Source organism: Hippopotamus amphibius, chromosome 11 (assembly GCF_030028045.1).
Source record: "Hippopotamus amphibius kiboko isolate mHipAmp2 chromosome 11, mHipAmp2.hap2, whole genome shotgun sequence".
Classification (NCBI taxonomy): domain Eukaryota; kingdom Metazoa; phylum Chordata; class Mammalia; order Artiodactyla; family Hippopotamidae; genus Hippopotamus; species Hippopotamus amphibius.
Genome location: NC_080196.1, coordinates 34,138,092 through 34,159,172, shown reverse-complemented (window position 1 = coordinate 34,159,172; position 21,081 = coordinate 34,138,092). Strand labels below are relative to the sequence as shown.

Here is a 21,081-nt window from a genome sequence, read left to right as displayed (position 1 = left end):
CTGTTCAGCTAAAGGAAAGTTTTGCTGCAGAGGTCAGCGGTAGCCAGGGACACAACCCCACCAGGGAAGCTGCTAGTTAGGGGCTGAGTGAGAGATCTGAAGAAGGATGGGAATTGGAAGTGAGAACTAAGGCTGTTCCCCCAACATTATCACCACCCACCAGCTCTGGGGTCTCTTGATAACCAGGGCCTGCTGCACTCGCCTGATAACACTTGTCCTGCCATCATCACAGATCTTTCAACCAGCCAGACACACACCACTTCACTTCATTCTTTCCAATTCCCTTGTCTCCTAAGTGGAGAACTTCTTTTAAGAGATGGGAAGGGATAACCCATTCTGATATCCATTCTGAAACAACCAAGTTTACCACAAACAGGAGTGAAGGCTGGCACAGGAGTAGGCTGAACAGGGATGTCCTGTCCAGGAAGAGATCAGGGTCCTGGGAGATGGAAGGTGGTGTATGTGTTTAATTTCCTGGAGGAGTTGCTTATGAGGTGCTTATGACGTGGTTGCCTGTGGGGTAAATAATGGATGTATACACACAGACTTTTTTCCTGGTATGTAATTAGTCATTCATTCTTTGTGTATAGTACCTTTACGTACATTTTAAAGTCAGACTTAGCAATATTTTCCTCTATCTTTTCTTGGTTTTGTGTCATGTCTAGGCCAACCCCACTCCTAAATTTTGAATTATTCTCCAATATTTTCTTCGAGGAGTTTTGAGGTTTATTTCTATGTTTAGATGTTTAATTGATTTGGAATGTATCTTTATGTAGGATGTGTAATAGGAACTAATTTGATTTTTTTTCCTCCTAAATGGATAGGGAGTTGTTTCAAGTTATTTGCTTTGAAAAGTCACTCTCATTATATACTAAGATCTACATATATATTGACCTGTTTCTGGACTCTCTTCAGTTTTATTATTTGTTTATTCCTGAGCCAATACCACAGTATTTTAATCATTATACTTTTATGGTATGTTTTGATCTCTGGTCCCTACTTCCTGAAACACACTTTTCTTTTGGCCTCTATCACCTAACACGTGTCTATTTTTCTTTCTGCTTCTCTGGTTATTCCTCAGTCTCTTCCACAGATTCTCTCTGTCATCCTCTAAACATTAGTGTCTTCAGGATCCTTGCTCATTTTTATTCTATACAACCTCCCTCCGTGATCTTATCCACCCCCATGCTGATGACTCTCAAATACACATTTCTGTTACTATTGGTGTTCCTAAATATCTCTTCACGGTCCAATGGAACAGCAAATCTTTTAAAAGCTGAACTCATCTTTTCTCCTTACCCATACCCCAATAAAGCTGGTCCTCCTCTGGTGTTCCCTCTTTCACTGAATGGCACAGCAGGCCATAGAGTTGCTGAAGTAAAAAACCTGCTTGTCTTCTTGACAGTCTCTCTATCCCTCCTCCTCTTCCACGGATTGACCACCATGCTCACTGGACCTCCTAAATATCTCTAGGGTTCACCCAGTTCCCTCCACCCCACTATGACTACCCTAGTTCAGGTCTTTTTCACCATGTTTTGTGTAAGATGTTATGGAAAAGTCCGAACGAACTTTTTGGCCAACCCAATACTTGGGTAATTCTAGTTGCTAGCTCTAACTGGTACGCCTGCCTCCTGCTTTATCCTCTCTGTAATCTAATCTCTACACTGCAACCAGTGTACAGATTAAATTTATAAAATGTAAATGTAATCATGTCACTCCCCTACTTAAATCTTTCAAAGTTTCCCCCATCCCCTGACAGGATCAAGTTCAAACGCTTTAACATGGCTTATAAAGCCTTGCAATGATCTGGCTTCTGTCTGGCCATTACAGCCTTAACTCTTCATAAGCTGAACTCTTTTTATTCCTTGACTAGAGGATGCTTTTGTGTCTCAAGGTCTTGTTAAAAAGCAAAATTCAACTGAAGATTTGAAGATCTAATTGGCTTTATTTAACAATTCATGAATCAGGCAGCATCCTATCTAGTATACACAAAGGCACTCTGAGGGGCTGTTCAAAATGGAAGACTTTTATAGAAAGGGGGGCAAGATAAGGATACTATTAGCAAAAGGGAAGAAAGGACTGGTCACCTTCCGTTAGGGGGAATGTCGGGGGACTTATCTTGCAGGTTACCTCACTAGTGCTGACTAGGAAATTCCAGACTGGTTAGTTTAGAATTCCACTCCAAGAGAAGCTGAAACTGCTACTAGGTTAGGAAATGAGTCTTGGTGAGATTTAGCAGAAGTGAATCCTTGTGGGGCTTGTTTCTTTTTAACAGCCTCCAGGACCACCAGGCCTTCCTCTTTACCTTTACTCATCCTACAGGGCACAGTTTCCTCTGGGACCACCCCTCACTCTCACCCCTTCTAGGTTAGGCGCTCCTGTTCTTCGCGTCCACTGCCCATGCACACCTTACTATATAATTCATCACACTGCATTGAATCTATAGGCATTGAACCCTTTGAGGACAGCGCCTGCCTCTGGCTTCTTCCCCGCAAAGTCTCCAGCACCTAGGACAGGGCCTGGCACGAAGCAGCTGCGCAGCGAATAGGGAACGCAGGAAAGAACGGATACGTGCGTGCGGGTGTCCTTTAGAAGGCAGCGCTAAGTGTCTGAGAACCCGTGGTTTCCCTATGGCAGAAGGGCTCAGCGGACTCGCCGGACGGTGCTAAAGAGGGAAGCGCGGGGCTCAGTTCCGCACCCAGCCCAGCCTCTGCCACACAGACCCGGCGCCCCGCCCACTTCCGGGCCAGCGGAACCGGAAGTGGAGCCGCGGGCTTCCCATGAGGCTCCGCGGGGCGCCTGTTCAAACCGCATTGAGAGCGGGGAGGAGGTCGTGATGGCGGTCCCGGAGACGGAAGTGCATTCCCCGGCCGCAGTCCCTGGTAAGGCGTGGGGTCTGGAGCTCGAGGAGTCTGTTTCCTCCCTACCTTTTCTTTCTCCAGTCGTTTAGCCCCCGGGCCCTTTCACTGGCCCGTCTTCCTTGTCTCCATTTCCCGGCTTTCCTCCCAGCTCTGACTCGGCCCCGTCGACTCCATCGCCCCCACGGCCCTGGATTCCATTGGTTCACCCCCGTCTTTTTTCGCGGCGGATTCTGGGCTCTGCCTGACTACAGTTTCACTCAACTCGTTTTCCCAGATTAGGGCCTCCACTTTTTGAGCAGAGCCCCAGTCGCTTCCCCCGAAATAGTCCATCAGTCCCTTCCAAGTCCCGCCATCACTTAAATTACCTTAGGCGTCTGGGACCCGGCACCTCTGAGCCACCGCCCAGCGGGAAATTTGCGGAGGGAATCTGCATGGGTCGGGGTGTCGCCTCCGCAGTGGTGGCTGATGTCGCCACAAGGGAATGAGAAGACTGGCCTTGGCCTTCTAAGTTTTTCATTTTCCTCTCTTGTCCCTCTGTGCGCCTACCAGATTTGGAGTGGTGTGAGAAGTCGGAGGAAACCCACGACCCCAAGATAGAACTACTTGAGACCACCTCCCCCCAAGAACCTCCCAGCCCTTCGGAGCCCCTTCGCCCCAGAGACTGCATGGTGCCAGTGGTGTTTCCCGGGCCTGTCAGCCAGGAAGGGTGCTGTCGGTTTACTTGTGAACTTCTAAAACATATCATGTATCAACGCCAGCAGCTCCCTCTGCCCTACGAACAGCTTAAGCACTTCTACAGAAAAGCTTCGCCCCAGGTAGGCACAGGCTTTGGGAGAAAATTGGTGGGAAGACTTTGTGGCTATTAGATGGTAGGCATGTAAAAAGGGGGTGCTAAAGAATCTTCAGGCCTCTCAGCCTAAGCAGCTGCAAGGGATGTTTCAGCCCTATGGCTTCAATCATTCTACCCACTCTAGGCTAGATAGTCTAACCTTCCTGCTTTTCCTCTTTTTCTGAAACTCCTATTGTGTGTTGCTTTTGGACTTCATGAACTGATCCTTTTAGTATCTCTTCTCTCTAAATCCTCATCTCTTTGTTTCTGTGTTATACTTTCTGTGGGACTTCCTTGAGTTTATATTCTAAAACATCAATTTTTTTCTTTTTTGGCAGTCATAATCTTAAGAGCTTTTTCGTAATTTTTACATGCTCCTTTTAAATTGCATCCTGTTGTTTCCTGTCTGTATGAACTTCTTTTACTTGTGGATATCAATTATTGTATTTTTGAAGCTTTCCTCTGTCCCTGGCAGTGTCTCCGTTTCTTCCAGATTCCTTTCCTATTTATTTGTTTTGGTCTCTTTAATGTTAGAGGCTTTTATTTGGTGTCTGATGAATATTTAAGAACAAGTCATTGAAAGCTCTGTGTGCATGGCTGGGCCTGTGAGCTAGCTGATAGCCTTGAAGATATTGGGTGGGAATGTGGTGGTAGTGATAACAGGAAAGAGGATTATTTGGTCTAATAGCGGTGATTCTGGAGTTGTCTTCCAGTTAAACACGGCAAATTGAACACATGTTTATTTGTGCTCCCACCGGAAATACTACTAAATGAGAGAAAAAGGAAGGAAGGAAAGAGAGAGAGAAAGAGGACTTCCAAAACATTCTATCTGTATGGAGAAAATTGGCAGGTGATCTAAGAATCCTCGCACAAGTGTTCACTCAGTCCCCAAGTATTCACTTTTGTATTTTGCGGTGCTTAAGTGGACGGTTCTTAGGAGTCCTCTTTCTCCTCCCTCCCTCCCTTCCTACCATTTGCCATGTTTAACTAGAGGATGAACTCCAGAATTTATTAGACCAAATAATCCTCAGTCGTGTTATCACTCTCAGCCCAGCAAAAATTTGCCATCTGCCATGTCATCACATCTTCTTGAGTATTTTAGTTGCTAATTTCTGGATGCCCTCCTGCTTCAGAACACTATGTTTGCTGTTCTAAGTGTGGAAGAATTATGATTTTATACAGAGAATATAGTTTCCTTTTTGATACATTGCCCTCTGATAAAACCCAATGTCTTGCCTCTGGCAGTTCACTGAACTGGAAATCCAGTCCCATAAGTCTACTCAATCCCAGCAGGGTTCTTCAGAGGTCATTAGCATTCCCTTACCTTGCAGAACTTCTCTGTTACCATTCTTTGTCCTCATAGGCAGAGGACATGGTGAAGAAGAAACCCTGGGCCACAGCTGAGGCGAGCAGCAGGAAATGTCAACAGACCCTGGCAGAACTGGAGAGTGTCCTCAGCCACCTGGAGGGTCTCTTTACCCGGACATTAGTACCACGAGTGCTGATCCTCCTTGGGGGCAATGCCCTCAGTCCCAAGGAGTTCTACGAGCTTGACTTGTCCCGCTTGGCCCCCAACAGCATGGACCCGAGCCTGAGCACAGCAGCTTGTTTGCGCCGCCTCTTCCGAGCCATTTTCATGGCTGATGCCTTCAGTGAACTGCAGCTTCCTCCACTCATGGGCACCATCGTCATGGCACAGGGTCACCGCGACTGTGGAGAAGATTGGTTTCGACCCAAGCTCAACTACAGAGTGCCCAGCCGGGGCCACAAACTGACTGTGACCCTGTCCTGTGGCCGACCCGCCATCCCAACTACAGCCTGGGAGGATTACGTTTGGTTCCAGGCGCCAGTGACACTGAAAGGCTTCCACGAGTGAATGGGAATGCTCGTCGTGAGCACAGTGGCTAAATTGTCTTTCCCCCTGTGGCACCAAGTCAACCAGCTCTTGCTTGGAGCCATTTAATTTCTGGTGAGAGGAAGGGTCTATCCCCCTGGCTGCCTGCCTGCCTGCCTTATGCTTCCCAGTGGGCTGATGGGATGGCTGGGGCTCTCATCCTCATCCCTGGACAAGCATCTCTTTGCATCAAAGGCCGATTTTCCCAGAGGCTGCTGGGTCAGGGGTCTCTTTTGGGGGTTAGAAAGCAAACGTGGGCCCGGAGACAGATATCCCTATGGAGGTGACCCTTTTCTGCTTTTTTGCTGTGGCCTTTCATAATTTTTACCAGGGACAGAATGTGGATGTGATTCGTGAACTTAAATATAAAATGAATGGATTCATATTAAATTTTCCTGAAACTCTTAGCTTAGAGAGACTTTCCAGGCTTGAGGCTAGAGTATTTTATCTTCCCCCTTGGCCTCTTATGCTTCGGGTTTCCTTCCTTGATTTTTTTTAACTAATGGTTCTTTCTCTTCATCAACCTCAGGCCAATCTGGGAAGTTAAGTGCCTTAACCAAGGTTCTATAACAGTTTGATATCAGAGCTGGGACTAGAGTGCTCATCAGCTGACTCCTACCCCAGTGTCCTCTGTTTGCCACACGGGCATGTGTACCCAAAGCAGAGGCCACACGGGAGAAGGGAGCTGAGAAAAGAAAACTGAGAGAGTCTTTGCAGAGCCTGATTGAACCATAGGCTAAGGCACCAGGACTGCCCTGTAGGCCCACTTCTCTGAGGCCGAGTGTCCCTTCTGGAATTCTGGCCTTGTATCTCTGCTGCAGTTACGTGGTGGCTGCTGGCAGTACTGTTGGCCATATTGACCTCAGGCAAACCCTGCCCTCCTGCCTGTGGCTGGCTGTTCCTCCTCAGCGACATCTCTGGCTTGGCCATCCTGATCCTTGCTGTTGTTCTCTCCAGCTTGATGCTGTCCTGACTACTAAGCACTGATGCTCTTTGTCCCTGAGAACATCTGCTTATTTCTTGAAAGTAAGTTGAAGACAGAATACTTCCCCTGCTGGTGTTGGAGATAGGGGTGTGTGTGTGTGTGAATGTGTGTAAATGGGGACAACATATACTATTTTTTATGTTTTAAGAAGAATATTTTAGGTTTTTATGTTTTAAGGAAACAAAAAAAGTTTACATTTTATCATAGGTTTTAAGCACTTTACATACATTATCTAATCTAATAACAGCAAAGTTCATATTATCATCCCCATTTTATAGATGAGGCTTGGGGAGATTGAATAACAACTTGCATAAGTGTTGAAACCTGGATTCAAACCCAGTCCAGCTGGCTCCAGAGGCTGAGTGCTTTACACTGTGCTGTACATTCTGTGTGATTTTACTCTAAGATAATTAAACAGGGTTTGCCTAACTGAAGGTGGTAGAATTGGAAAGCTGCAGGACTTCCGTCTCTGGCTTCAGATTGTGTTTCCTGACATGGAACCTGCCATTTATTGGTGCTGAGTAAATATGGAATCAATGCAAACAAAACATTTGAGTTCTTTTTTATGCTGTGTCCACTTGAGGCGTATTCCACCAGCTGGACTTTATGCTGTTTGTGTGTCTGATATTACCTTACAGAAGAGCCATAGGGCCATATCTCCCACTTGGGAAGGGACAGGCTGAGGGGTCTGCCTAAAGGGAGGCAGAGTTTTGAACAAGGGAGTTATAAATTGTTTTGAGATGGAAGACATTAAGCCAAGTCAGATCCCTCAAGTACTGCTTTCAAAAGCCTTCCTAAACAACATCTAGACAAAGTAATTATCCAGGTAATTTAGATACTTCTCTGTCGGCTTGGCATTGGGGCCCAGGTCATTCTGATTTCATGAATCCTCTCCGAAGGAATCCAGAAATTAAAAGAGCAGTTAATAATTTCATCAGTAAATCCCATCTCCTTCCCTGACAACAAGCCTTCTGAGGCAGCTGCTTATCTCTTTTAAGCTTGGCTGGGCACTCCAGAGAGGGATGTGAAGAAAGAATATCTAGCCTGGGGAGTGAAGAGGCCCAGCTTCCGTGGGGTTCTGGCCTTTCATCTGTTGCTACTATTTGTGCCTAAAAGCAACAGTTGTGGGGCTCGAGGCAGGTAAATGTAGGTGGTAGGGAACATGTAGTTGTTAATGTTGTAAATGAAAATGTTGATGGGAAAGTGTAGTCTGTAAAATCACCCATTTTGTACCCCTCTTCACACCCTCCTTTCCCAAGGTATGGCCCTATACCTTGCCCCATTGCCTAGGGCCCCCACCCTTGCTGCGTGGCTTGTGGAATCTTAGTTCCCCCACCAGGGATTGAACCCGGGTCCTCAGGCAGTAAAAGCGTGAAGTACCAACCACTGGGGACGAGCATCTCCCGCCCTAGGTCTTTGTTTGCCACTTAGCTGGAACAGTCCTATGGAAGGGAAAAATAAAGACATCTGTGAAGACTGAAGAGTGGAATGGATGGACCCCATTCTGTAAGACCTGGCTTTGCGGGGGATTAATTGCCTTGGAGTCCTAGAGCCAAGAGGATTTCAAATTCTTTTCTTCATAGATAATTCTGAGGTCAAGAAAGGACACGATAGTAGTGAAATAATATAGCTAGCGTCACTGTTGTATTTTTCTTCTCAAGCCCCCACTGCATGTACAATGAGGACTCAGTAAACAGCAACTGTGTGGAAGGGCTTAGGGGAAGCAAAAATATCCCCGGAATTGGGCTTAGTTGGGACCTTCCAACCTACCTACTGTATCCTACCTATTCAGGGGGAAAACCACGCCGTTGCCATGACAACTGAACACCTCCTTTCACCTACTCAGGAAAGGAAGCTGGAGGGAGCTAGTGTACACCCAGGCTTTTCCAAAGGGCTTCGTGGGAAGAAGGGCTGGCAGAAAGCCCCAGAAGGCTGGGCTGCAGGAGGTCGGGTGCGTGAAATCCTGCTTCCGGTTGGGTGGAGGGGTGGAGCTTTGGGTCTCCATGGACACGGCTTCTCCTAGCAACCTGCCAGGCCTTGAGCAGAGCCGCTGGAGCGATGGACACGGAGAGCCTCCTGTTGTCACTGGAGCTGGCGTCCGGTAGTGGGCAGGGCCTCAGCCCAGACCGTCGGGCCTCGCTGCTCACTTCCCTTATGCTGGTTAAACGCGACTACCGCTTCGATCGGGTTCTTTTCTGGGGCCGCATCCTTGGCCTCGTCGCCGATTACTACATCGCGCAGGGCCTGAGCGAGGACCAGCTCGCACCGCGCAAGACCCTGTACAGGTGGAGGTGGTGCCCGGGGTGGCCGAGGCCGCAGGGGGATACAGAAGAGAGGGCTAGCGGAGGCCGCGAAGTGGTGGGTGGGAGGTAGGCTCGAAAGGAGCGGGGTCCAGGAAGCGAGTGGGTGAGGTCTGAGAGGGCGGGGCCCTGGGAGGACACGTTGGGCGGGGCGCCAGAGAAACTTAGAGACTGGAGGGTTTATAATAGAAGCCCGACAAGAACGGAGGCGGGGCAAGAGGAAAGTTTCTGGAGCCTGAAGACGCGGAGTAGAAGCCAGGTGGCGGACCTGGCTTTTCAAAGAGTTCAGTTTGGAGAAGGGTCGGAAGCCTTGGCGTGAGGGCGGGGGCGGGGAGCTGTTTGGAATTGGGTCGTAAAGCATCTTCGGCGCAGGTGTTGGCTCACAGGAGGCACACTAGCAAGTAGTGAACGAATGCGGAATGGGTGAGAAGGGATTTAGAACTGAGGAAATTTCCCTGAACACTGCAGTAAAGGGCCATCCAGCTTCTTTTTGACTACCCCCGATGTTGATGGGGAGCTCACCATCTTACAAGCATTCTGTTCAGGCCGCAGGAAGTTGGAGATGGAAGTTGGAGACTTCATTTATCTATCCATGCATCAATCCAACATTGATTGGTTGTATCCTGTGCTAGAGTTGGGATTAAAAAATGGCTAAGACTCACCCCTATCTCCAAGTTGTTCACATCCTAGGGAGGGAGACCAAGTGTGTAACCCAGCAATTACAGCACAGTGTCTTACAACGAGGACAGAGGTGTACACAAAGGGGGACCAGGTTGGGACATTCTCCTTGAGAGCAATTAGATGATGATTACTGAGATTTGAGAGAGGATCAGGAGTTCTCCAGGAAGGTGTAGGGGAAAGGCATGCCAGTTAGAGGAAAGAACTCAAACTTACTGGCTTGAGCTGGCTTTCGGTGTTTGGGAGAACACTGGGCAGACAAACATGACAGTGGCAGGCTAGGGTGTTATGTTGAACTGGATGGTGAGGCCAAGGGGTTTGAACTTTGTCCACAGGCTATGGGGAGCCACCGAGGGCCTTTAAACAAGAAGTGCCTGCTCAAACCTGAGTGGGTAGAATGGTCTGAAAGTGGGTGAGCATTTGGAAGTCTGTAGCAGTGTCCAGATGAAGGGGGACTGAAAGGAGGCCGTAGCTGAGGGAATGGAGGGGAGGGGCTGGAAAGATTTCAGTGGCTAAATGGGGAAAGGTGAAGAAGAGGTCAAGGCTGACCCTTCTTTCCAGCTTAGGTAGCCAGGTAAGTGCTGGTGCCACCCACTGGGAGAGAATTCAGGAAATACTAGGGAAGGCCTAGTGAATTTGGTGTGAGGTGCCTGTGGAGCAGGGTGGTAAGGAGGCATATAAAAGTGCAGATCTGGAGTCCAGAAGAAAAATTTGGACTGAAGATAGAGATTTGAATCTCATTTTATTCCAATAAGTTTTTATTTCTTCAGCACCTAGTATGTGCCAGGCACTGATCTAGGCATGGGGAATTCAGTGCTAAAGGAGACAAAGTCCTTGTCTTCAGGGACTTTATATTTTAGTGTTAAGTGGGGGAGGGGAGACAGACAATAAATAAACACACACATATACTGCATACACTTAGCATTGATGCTAAGTGCTAAGGGAGACGGAGAATCCAGGATGGGGTACTATTATAAATAGAGTGGTCAGGGATGACATTTGAGAAGACACCTGAAGCAACTGAGAGAGTGAGCTATGTATTTATCTGAGGGAAAAGCATTCCAGGCAAGTGCAAAGGCCCTGAGGCAGGTGTGTGCTTAGTGTATTTATGGACCCCTGTAGAGGCTAGTGTGGCTAGAGAGGAGTGAGTGAGGGGGACCATTGTAGGACACGAGGTCAGAGAGGGGCTGAGACAATCGTGTGGGGCACTGTGGGAACTGTAAGGACTTGGCTCAATGGGAAGTCACTGGAAGGTTCTGAACAGAGACATGATCTGGCTTAGGTTTTAACAGTCAGGTGGGGACTAGACTGAAAGGGGAAGCAGGTATGGACATGGGGAGACCAGTTAGGAAGCTGCTGCAATATCCGGGCGAGAGTAGATGGTGCCTTGGATGAGGGTGGAAGCAGTGCAGGTGGTGAGATGAGAGGTGGCTGGATTCTGGATATCGACCAGGGAGTAGCTGGTGTTCTGGGAGTCAGGTAGGTGAGACTGTGGAGAGAAAAGAGGGGTGAGAATAGATCCTTGGAAGTACTTAAGGCACTGGGGGAGGGAGAAGGAAGATGTCAAAGGAAATAGAATTGGAAATGCACTTGTTGGCTTTTAGGTCCCATGGATGACCTTCTTCTTGGGGTACCAGGGGCAGAATCGTGGTGCAGTGGTCAAAGAGTGAAAGTGAGGGGGGGAAGAGCTCCTGCAGGGCAAATTGTTCTCGATTACGGTTCAGAGTTGGGGAAGAGGAAGGAGGGACATGAAAGGGGCATTTTCTAGAGGGGCATGGATTTGAGGGCTGTTGTTTTAGAAAGCTGGGGTGTTTTCATGTTGTGAAGGAGCCAGTGGAGAGTGAAGGGAGGAAACATGATCAGAGAGCAGGCTGGGGATGCAGGCCCTGCGTGGATGAGGGAGGAGGGGGAGGACACCCCCTCCTGGCAGGATGTGAGAAGGAAGGGAAGACCTCAGAGGAGGAGAGCTTCTTGAGCCTGGGCTGGGCTTTCCTGCGAAGTGAGGGGAGATGGCCCTGCTGTCCACTCAGTGGGCAGGCTGAGTGTGAATTTGGGGCCCGCAGGAGCAGAGGCACCTGCAGCTGAGGAAAGTTCAGCTTCCAGAAACTCACCCAGGATCTCACAGTCCAGATATCTAGGAAGAAGCTCTTGGAATCGTGGCATACTGAAGCTTTTAAAAAATGAAGTTGAATGTGAATTTCATCACATATGGGGTGGGTGCAGCATAGGCACTTAGGGCTTGTTAGGAGAGAGAGATGACTCCCAACAGCTCTTCTTGGGCCTCAACCCTTGGGAGAAGGGGCGGGGCAGGAAGCTGACGTGAGAGGGGAGTTAGAATCAGTGTGATGGGGTGTTGTTGGCAGCCTGAACTGCATGGAGTGGAGCCTCCTGCCCCCTGCCACAGAGGAGATGGAGATGCAGACGTCTGTGGTGAAGGGCCGCTTCATGGGGGACCCCTCACATGAGTACGAACACACTGAGCTGCAGAAGGTGAATGAAGGTGAAAACGTCTTTGAAGAAGAAGTAGTGGTGAGTGAAGATGAGAGGAGGAGGAGGGCCTGAACGAAAGGGGCCTGGGCCATCCAAACCCCAGCCCAGTGGACACTGCGGTGGAAACAACAGTTATCATCGCTGCCACGAGGGCCACCTGGGCCTGGGGTGCTGGGTGTGTCAGGCCACTGTGTCATCCCATCGCTTCGTCCTCACAGCTCTGGGAAGTTGGTACACTACCTTCCAGGTGGTAGAGAGGAGGAAGCGTAGAGAGGTTAAGTGACTTGCCCAGGGTTACATTTCTCCTGAGTGATGACAGGGTGGAAAGTGGGTGGGCAGCTCTCGGGAGAGCCGGTTTCCAAGTTTTAGCTCTGACAATCGATGCCACAATGAATAAGCTTGTGCGTGTGTCATTTCCTGTGTGTGCACTCAAGTTGAAGGATCAACTCCTAGAAATGGGATTGTGCGGTCAAAAAATAACCAGCCCAAGTTTTGAAACTAGACAAACCCGGGATTCGAAACCCAGCCTCTGCACTTGAACCCGGGTGATACCAAAAGTCTGGGTCTAGGTCTGTGATGCTTCAGCCACAGCCCCCTGCCTGCCTGACAAATTTAACGTCCCCTCAGTTTTATTTTTGTAGAATTGGGTTCATTATGTTTGCTTCACAGGCTTGTGCAGATTAAATGAGGTGACATATGTAAAGCCCCGTGCCTAGACACTTATTAAGCATTAGTTTTGATCTCCTCCTTTGTAAGTGATTCTGGTCAGCAGCGCAGGCGACACAGGTGGCCGAGTGACTCTGGGGCTCCCAGTGACGTCTTCCCTGTTAAGTGCTGCTTTTCCCCAAACATCTCTATGAAGTCCTTTTGGTCAGGGTTGCCCTCGACATTGATTAGAACGAAATTTCATCTGCATAAAAATGTTATAGTATGGGGTGATGCTTGAGAAATAATGTTACGTCAAAGGGCAGGATGTGAAACTGTGTAAACTGTAACTCTAATTTTCCTTTGAATATAGGCATAGAAAAAAAGAACAGAAGGAAGTATACCAATATAGTATCAGCAATTACCTTTAGGAGGTGGGATTATGAGTGGTTTTAATTTTCTTAGGTATATTGTAAAATATTTCCCTATTACCCAGATCGTCTACAGTGAGCGTGATAACTTTTATATTTTAAAAAGGCAAAATAAGCAACATTAAAATAGGATGATAGAATGGTTTGTGTCTGGAAGGGTACATACAAAACCGTTAATGTTGTCTGCCCCCATTGAGGGCAACTGGGAGGCCAGGGATGAGGTGAGAGACACTGCTTTTTTTTTTTTTAAAGTTTTAAATACTGCACTCACCACAAGTGTGTATTACCAATTTAAGAAAGGAAGGGAGGGAAGGAAGGTGAGGGCTCACCCATCGTGCTTTTCCATGGACCTGGCATCTAACCGTGGTGACCCAGATTAGATGGTCATGAGGAGGCCCTTGCACCAGGGGTGACTGGGCACAGTGCCCTGCGGGATGGCTCATCTCCTGTCTCCTCAGGTCCAGATCAAGGAAGAGACCCGCTTGGTGTCCATCATTGACCAGATCGACAAGGCTGTGGCTGTCATCCCCCGAGGAGCTCTCTTTAAGACCCCTTTTGGACCCATCCACGTCAATCGGACCTTTGAAGGTGAGTTCTCGGGCATCTCTTAGAGCTGGAAGGCATCTCTTCCTAAGCATAGTTGGACACATACCTGGGAGTCCAGGGGAAACTGCCCACTTTCTCAGAGAAAGGATAGCTGTGGCCATATCACTTGGGAGGATGTGCCCAATGGCCTGGCATCTGTGCTTGGCACGGGTACCCAGTCACTGGACCCTGACTCTTTTATGGCTGAGGGTGGGGGAGCATCTGGCCACCTGGGTCTGGGACTTTGTGTGGGGCTGGGTTCCCTGCCTTTCCTACCCTCTCCCTCCATGGTCTGTCCTCATTGCAGGATCTGAGCCAAGTTCAGGTTGAACATTGCTCCCTTTTCGCCCTTCAGTTCCCCATCAGTAGCTGACTGAGTCCTCTGCAAGCCCCTCTACATGGTCCCCAGTCATAGAGGAAAGGGGCTGTGGGGTTTGTGGATGACCATCCCTTCCTACTGGCCTCCCTTTTGTAGGACTGTCCTTGTCTGAAGCCAAGAAGCTCAGTTCCTACTTCCACTTCAGGGAGCCTGTGGAGCTAAAGAACAAGACCTTGCTTGAGAAGGCTGACCTGGACCCCTCCCTGGACTTCATGGACTCCTTGGAGCATGACATCCCCAAAGGTAACAGCCTGTCACTTGGAGGATGTTGGATTTGCCCCCAGGTCAGAGCAGTGGGCTGTGCCACCTGCCATTCTCCTCTAAGAGTGGGACCAAGGGCCTGGGTAGGAACTGAGGGTTCACCGTGTGGCCTTGAGGGTGGGGCTTCCCCAGGTCCCAGTACAGGGCTCAGTTCCTAGTAAAGAGTCGGTAAATATTTGCAGACAAAAGGATTGTCTTCCCTGTGCTTCCACAGACAGGAAGTCTCTCAGTGTTTCTTTTGATTTTCATGCCAGCCTTGAATGGAGGCAAATTGGGAATCTTCTCCCACCCAAAACATCTCTGAAAACACCCCTGAAAATACTAGCCATACACACATCTCAACGGTTAGTTTTGGGGTTGGATCCAGTGCTTGGCACACAGTTGGTGCTCAGTGAGTGGGTGGTGACTGACCTGCTGAGGCCACCTGCTAAGGAAATGAGTTCTGTACCTTTGCCTCTTGCTATGTGTGTTGTACTTTTTAATCATAAAGCATACAACTTCAGAGGCCTTCTTGCACTTCAGAGCCCACCTGGCCCAGGGACACAGCCAGCAGTTGGTGGGGTCACAGAGACCCCATTTCCTTCCTGGGCTCCACCAGTAGAGATAAGCTTGTCCTCGGAAGATGCTCTTGCTTGGATGCTGCATCCCAGGACAGGTGCCAGGCTCTGGGCATTTAGGGGCCAGACCCAAGGCACTGACTCAGCAGCCCTGCTTCTTGCCCTCCCCTTGCTTGGTGTTCTGAGGACTGGAGGGATCTCTTGTTGATGATGGCAAAGATAATGATACTGGTAACTACTCATAAAAGCAATGACACTGCTTATTGTGTGCCAGGCATTGTACTCAGTCCTTCCCATGCCTTAGCTCATATTAACCTTCACAGCTGACCTATGAGGTAGATGCTATTATTATCCCCATTTTACAGATGAAGAAACAGAGGCTCAGAGAGTTAAACCCAAGGACACAGTAAGTGTTAGAGCGTTAGACTCCAAGGCTCTGGCCTTGACTGTGGTGTCAGATAAATGGTGTTTTGTTTTCAGTGGACAGTGGGAATGGCCGGACCATAGTTCCCCCCCCCCCCCCCCACCGCTAGGGGGAAACCCTTCTGAGGAGCAATGAGCAACCCAGTTGGGCTGGAACTCAGGGTAGGGGAGAGGTGGCAGTAGTGGTTAAAGGAAAGGGATCTGGAACCAGAAGGCCTGTGTTGGAATCCTGAATCTGTCACATATTAGCTGGGTGACCTCAGGCAAGTCCCCCAATTTCCTTGTGCCTCAGTTTCTAAAAGGGGAATAATGATGTTTTCCACCTCATTGGGTTGTTATGAGAATTAAATGACAACACATATGCAAAACATTTAAAATAGTGCTGAACACACATTAAGTAAGGAGTCAAGTAAAAATTAATAATTATTACTGGTCTTGTTTTTGGTAGCAAAAAGGCCTTAGAGGTGGATCAGGCAGGCCTAGGAGGGCCTAGGAGGCCAAGGGGTAGCAGGTGCAGACCAAGGCAGTAGGAGCTGCTGGTGGCTCATGAGTAGGTCTGTGATAACAAGGCAGTCATGCATGGATGCATGGAGAGGGGCAAGTCAGGGATCTGGAGGCTGTTTCAGGGCTACTGCAGTGCCCCAGGGGCCAGGTTGTGGGTTCCAGGCTGTGGGTCCCAGAGGGGTAAGAGCTGCCAGCAGAGTGGCTACTCTGGCTTCCACCACATGGGGGCGCCAGAGTCAAGCCTCCCTGAGCATAGAAAGGGGGTCCTGGACCTCTGGGGGAGATGAAGAAGTTTTATAGGGATGTGCATTTCTCAGCCATCAGACACACTTCCCAGACTCTGCATTACCTCCTCCAACTCTTTGCTCCCCACCTGACTAGGAGCCAGAGTGGGCTGCACATCCCCAGTTGATAAAGGGAGCCAGGAACACTGTGGTGGTGGGACCCAGCACCAGGGGCTGACTGGTGGGCTGAGAAAAGTCCTCTTAGTGCCCCCAATCTGGGGGCAGCAGCCCCTCCTCCATGATTCAGAGTGTGGCAGGAAAGCTCTCCCTCCATAGCCCTGGGTGACTAGGGGGCTAACACAAGAGCACCTCCTCCCCCTTGGAGCCTAGACTTTTTGCCCTAATGGTGGGCCTTAGGGCTGAAGGGTCAACCAATGATTCAACATCCCAGTCCTCCTCCACATGTTGCTTTGTCCTTAGTGCTGGAGCCTTAGGGGCTGAGGGCTCCTGGTATCTCCTGTGTGTGTGGGCCTGAGGGGAGGAATCCTGGCTTGACCCTGGGAAACTCCACAGCTTCTGGGCCTCCATCTCCCTTCCCCCCAGAGCCCCCACCAAAAAGCCTTCAGGAAGTCAGGCCCAGCTTGGGGTGAAAGTGTGGATGGTCAGGGGAGAGCAGACACTCTGACTTTGCTCCCAGACTCCCTTCCTTATTTGCCAGTGAAAGAACAGTAGGAGCTGCTGGGAGGCTGCCCCACCAGGCAGACAGCAGCCGGAATGGCTGGGCTGCTAAGTGAGGCCAAAATCCCAAGGAAGAGTTCCCTGGGACACCAGCACTGGCTGGAGGGGTGGAATTTGGGAGATGTTTTCTGTCCAGGTAGAATCAGTTTCCTTTCTGGGTCTGAGGCAATTGTTCAGGGGAACTTCGTGTCACCTTTGCACAGGTATGGCTTAGGCTGGCCCTGTCCCTGGGACTCCTGCTTTCTGTGCCCATGGGGGTAGGCTAGGGGCTCATCAGCTGGTCCCTGGGCCACCCCTGGCTGAAGAGAGGATGGGGAGGGATGTTTCTTGGGGCCACTAATGCCCTCCTGAGCTGTCCTGCTGTGCCTTGGGGTCGGCAGAGTTTTGTGGGAGTAGGGCTTCGGGGGCAGAACCATCCTCCTGCCAGAAACAGGGCAACAGCTAAGAGTTCTCTGAGCTTGGGCTGCTGCCAGGTGAGACATGGAACACCAGGTCAGGACGCCAGATTTCTAGGCAGTACTCTGCCATTCAATGCTCCTTAACCTTCCGCTCTACCAGCAAACAGCCACTGAGCAGCTACTATGTACCAGGCACCGGAGATGCTGCTGGGAACGACACCATCCTTGCCTCACAGAGGTTTGGGAAGATGAAATGGAACAGAAATGTAAAATCAAAGGTGCCTCACAAACGAAGTCATAGGTGTCCTGGGAAGCAGAGCGAGCAGAGTGAAGGGCAGAGCGCCTCTCCTTGCTCAACTCTGGGCTGGAGCTGACAGATCTCAGAACTGCTGGGCGCCACGCTGCTGGGGCTCCAGCACAATGCCCAGTTCAGGCAGCAGAGGGCAGCAAGGGGCCTGCCTGCCCTGGAAAGCAGCGGGGGACGGGGAGACTGCATTGGAGAGGGGTGGGGAACACGGTGTCCAGGATCAGCCTTCTCCTGGGGGGTGTGCAGGTGGGCACCTCCCTTCCAATCCTGTGGAAGCCTGGGTGAAAGGTGCCCAGTCTTGTGGACCAGGAGGCCTGGCCTTGCTCATCATTAGGACTGGGCACTCTTCTGCCTGGAGCCCCGCCCTGCCCCCACTCCCTCCCCGTACGCTGTGGCCCTTGGTATGGGGAGAGTGGCTGCTCTGAGAAGGGGCCCATGGCTGTGTGTGTGTGTGTGTGTGTGTGTGTGTGTGTGTGTGTGTGTGTGTGTGTGTGTGTGTGTGTGTGTGTGTGTGTGTGTGTGTGTGTGTGTGTGTGTGTGTGTGTGTGTGTGTGTGTGTGTGTGTGACAAGTTGTGTGGTGCTATTCTGAGGAGTGGATTTAAGCCATTTGCTACCCTGGACAGCCCTGAAACCCAGCCTGGTCCACTCTCATCTCAGAGCTCTGCTGCCTTTCTTCCTGGAGAGCAGGAGAATGTAGCTATGATGAGATAACCCAGCCTGAGGTTTCCTCGCTACCTAGGCAGGTGAGACCTCGGAGGCCCGGAAAACTCAGGACTTCCTGCTGATGCGGGAGGGCCCGTTCCTGATTTCCGCGCTTAAAGCTCACCATATCCTTACAACTGAGCGCTTGTGGAGAAGAATGGCTGCCAGGGGACCGGAGGCGAGGTCTGTGGAGACTTGGGAAAGACCGGGGGCTGTGAACTACACCACCAGGGCGGCTGCTTCCCTGAGTCCCACAGGTGGTGGCTGGCTGGACCCGGCCTTTCCAGCAGTTGCAATGAGAAAAGCGGGTGAAGGTGACAGCAAGCGCCTGGCTTCCCAGGTAGACGCTACGTGACTCCTGGCACGTTGAGAGTGTGTGTTTCCTGGGCGACAAGCTGCGCCAGGGACAAGGAAAGGACAGGAGTGTGACAGGAATGCAAGGGAGGGAGGAGGCAGTGTCATTGGCTGGCCAGCCGCTCACATGCTGCTTCTGGACTTGGCCAGCACCCTGGGTCTGCTTGGCATGGCCCCCCCCCCCCCGGTGGGGGCGCTGTGTTTCTCTAGCATCCCCATCCGTTTCTCCTTGCTCTTGGCTGGGGTCAGGGGAGCCCCTGCTGATGAGCCTGGGCCCCCTCATCTCCTGGAAGCAAACCCTAGGTGGGCAGGCTGGTGCCAGGGGAGGCCAGGACCCAGCCCTTGTCCAGGGTGTGCCAAGGCACTGGCGACAGGCAACTGCTGAGAGTGGTTGGGGCTGGGGGACTCCAGTTCTTTCTCCAGGGCAGCATGTGGCTGCAAGTTGCCCTCCCCAGGTGGGCAGAGCCTTTTTCAGTTTGAAGGGGCTGTGAGGCTGTGGGCTCCAAGGGCGGCGAGGGACTCCCCTGATGACGCTCTAGGAACTGGCAGGGGAGCTAATGCGAGGGATCTTCTGGGGGTCTGTGCTTCTGGCCAGAAGCTGAATGCAGGGTGCTGGGAACACTTTGTTCTGTCACACCCCCTCTCCTGTTATCCCTGGGCCATCTGTTTTCTGGATGAGTGACTAGGAAAGCAACAGACTAAGGCTCTAGAACTCTGCAGGCAGGTCTATGAGGTGGAGGTATCCAAAGGAAAGCTGCAGCAGCTAGGGGAAATACTCCCCACTTCTCTAACCAGGAAAGATACTGGCCCCCCACCCCCACCCTAGGCAGGGCCCAAGCCGGAACTCTGGGAACCCAGGAACACCCTTCTTTCTTCTTGATGCTGTCTGGCTGGCACGAGTGGGCCTGAGGGAGCAGGGTCAAGCTCACACTGTGCCTTCTGCTTCATCATCTCATGCGTGGGTGGTGGCACTTGGTGCAGGTCACCGCACAGTGCTGAGATGGCCTCTGGGTGGCCTCTCCCTAAGCAGGCCAGGGCCAGCTGACCTACACACCCCCCAAAAGCTCTGGCTTTGACCTGGGCGGGTGCTGGCATCAGGGCCAGGGGTGCCTGGTGGTCAGGTCTCTTGGATTCAGGGTGGCCCCCTGGTGGGTGAGGCTGCTGGGTGTGGAGTGACCAGGGTGGGCCACGGTTGGAGGAGGCCTGGGAGCAACGGGGCAGCGGGAGCCAGGCGGCCTGAGCTGGCAGCTGATGAAGGCCTCGGTGCAGTCCTCAGTGCATCACTGGCTGGTCCGGCACCAAAACCTTCAAAGCATTTGCCTTTCTGGCAGGGCCTGGAGCAGAGCTGCGGCTGGGCCGGGAGAGGCCTCTGCGCAGGGGAATAGAAGCTCCAGATCTGTATCCAGAGGCGATTTTCCCAGGCTCCTTCCTCCCACACAGCGGCTCCCTCCCTTGGTTCTGGAGCTGGATCAGGCCCTTCCCGCCAAGTCCTCATGGCTGCACAACTCAGCCCCGGGCTGGGCTGCTCCCGTCTGGGGAGCAAAAACCAGGGCAGAACCCAGGACAAAGGCTCATTAGCTGCAGCCCAAGTCCCCTCCCGCCAAGGATGGCTCCCAGTCTCCCGGCTGCCAGAAAGGGCTATTGAGCTGGGAGGCCTGAAACGGCCACACGTCTATGTGAGGCTGGTCAGGTCTCATCCATCTCAGAGCAGAGGCTTCTGGGCCTGGCGGAGGGAGATCAACATGACAAACAGAGGTGGAGTGCAGCAGGACTGAAGGCCGCCCGGGAGCACCCCTGTGCAGGGTGAGGGGCCGGGAGCCTCCCCTAGCCTGGCCCCAGCTCCCCTCCGCCTGTGCACTGTGGTTCGGCTTCCTCCCCCACGCAACCTTTCACTAGACTTGCTGACAGAACGAAAAGGACTGCTTTGAGTTTTACCTCTTTTCATTTCCTTTGCCCTCCCTCTGGAAGTGGTTTTAATGAGCACTGAAACGGCTCAAAGGCAGTCAGGAGGAGTAAAGTGCCGGGATAATTAAGCTGTCTTCCCTTTTCCCAGCGGAACCTTACTGCCAGGGCCTGGCTGCGCGGAGCCGGGGCCTCTGCCTCCAGGCAGGCCTCTGCCTCCACCGTGCCCAGGCCTCGCCTCCTGCCCCTCCTCAGGGTCCTGGAGCATCCAGATGGAGAGGGGCAACGCCCTGGTGGCACTGCGCAGCCTGCTGTGGCCAGGCCTCACCTTCTACCACGCTCCTCGCACCAAGAACTACGGCTACATCTACGTGGGCACTGGCGAGAAGAACGTCGACCTGCCGTTCATGCTGTAGGAGGGCTGCCGGGGGAGTCGGTAGAGTCTAAATAGTATTTTCACAAAGTCCAGTGAATTTGGTCTGTTTGTCCCGTGCTGCTGCTTCTCCTCATCTCCGCCTCCATGTGGTGTCCAGGCTGAGGAGAGGCCCAGCTCGAAGCACAGCAAGTGGCAGAGGGCTGGAATGTGCTAACAAGGGGGAATGGTGGGAGGAAACGGCTGGGGGAGAAGGTGAC

The 21,081-nt window shown here is 51.4% G+C and overlaps 2 protein-coding genes across 2 annotated transcripts; both read left to right on the top strand.

The window, feature by feature from the left end:
* The first annotated feature begins 2,465 nt into the window (after positions 1-2,465).
* Positions 2,466-5,986, top strand: MAD2L1BP (MAD2L1 binding protein). The gene is made up of 3 exons (XM_057698041.1): positions 2,466-2,882; positions 3,411-3,676; positions 5,054-5,986. Exons 1-3 carry the CDS (start codon positions 2,837-2,839, stop codon positions 5,564-5,566), a joined length of 825 nt encoding a protein of 274 aa, XP_057554024.1. The 5' UTR covers positions 2,466-2,836; the 3' UTR covers positions 5,567-5,986.
* A 2,581-nt stretch (positions 5,987-8,567) lies between these two features.
* Positions 8,568-20,922, top strand: RSPH9 (radial spoke head component 9). The gene is made up of 5 exons (XM_057700164.1): positions 8,568-8,854; positions 11,911-12,076; positions 13,572-13,701; positions 14,174-14,320; positions 20,704-20,922. Exons 1-5 carry the CDS (start codon positions 8,628-8,630, stop codon positions 20,862-20,864), a joined length of 831 nt encoding a protein of 276 aa, XP_057556147.1. The 5' UTR covers positions 8,568-8,627; the 3' UTR covers positions 20,865-20,922.
* Positions 20,923-21,081: the final 159 nt, after the last annotated feature.

What these genes read in the sequence shown, in the direction of transcription:
- MAD2L1BP (XM_057698041.1), top strand. Translation starts at nt 2,837, where the DNA reads ATGGCGGTCCCGGAGACGGAAGTGCATTCCCCGGCCGCAGTCCCTG. An exon ending in TTCCCCGGCCGCAGTCCCTG is followed by an intron (nt 2,883 to 3,410) that starts GTAAGGCGTGGG and finishes TGCGCCTACCAG; the next exon opens with ATTTGGAGTGGTGTGAGAAG. An exon ending in ACAGAAAAGCTTCGCCCCAG is followed by an intron (nt 3,677 to 5,053) that starts GTAGGCACAGGC and finishes TTGTCCTCATAG; the next exon opens with GCAGAGGACATGGTGAAGAA.
- RSPH9 (XM_057700164.1), top strand. Translation starts at nt 8,628, where the DNA reads ATGGACACGGAGAGCCTCCTGTTGTCACTGGAGCTGGCGTCCGGTAGT. An exon ending in CCGCGCAAGACCCTGTACAG is followed by an intron (nt 8,855 to 11,910) that starts GTGGAGGTGGTG and finishes TGTTGTTGGCAG; the next exon opens with CCTGAACTGCATGGAGTGGA. An exon ending in TCTTTGAAGAAGAAGTAGTG is followed by an intron (nt 12,077 to 13,571) that starts GTGAGTGAAGAT and finishes CTGTCTCCTCAG; the next exon opens with GTCCAGATCAAGGAAGAGAC.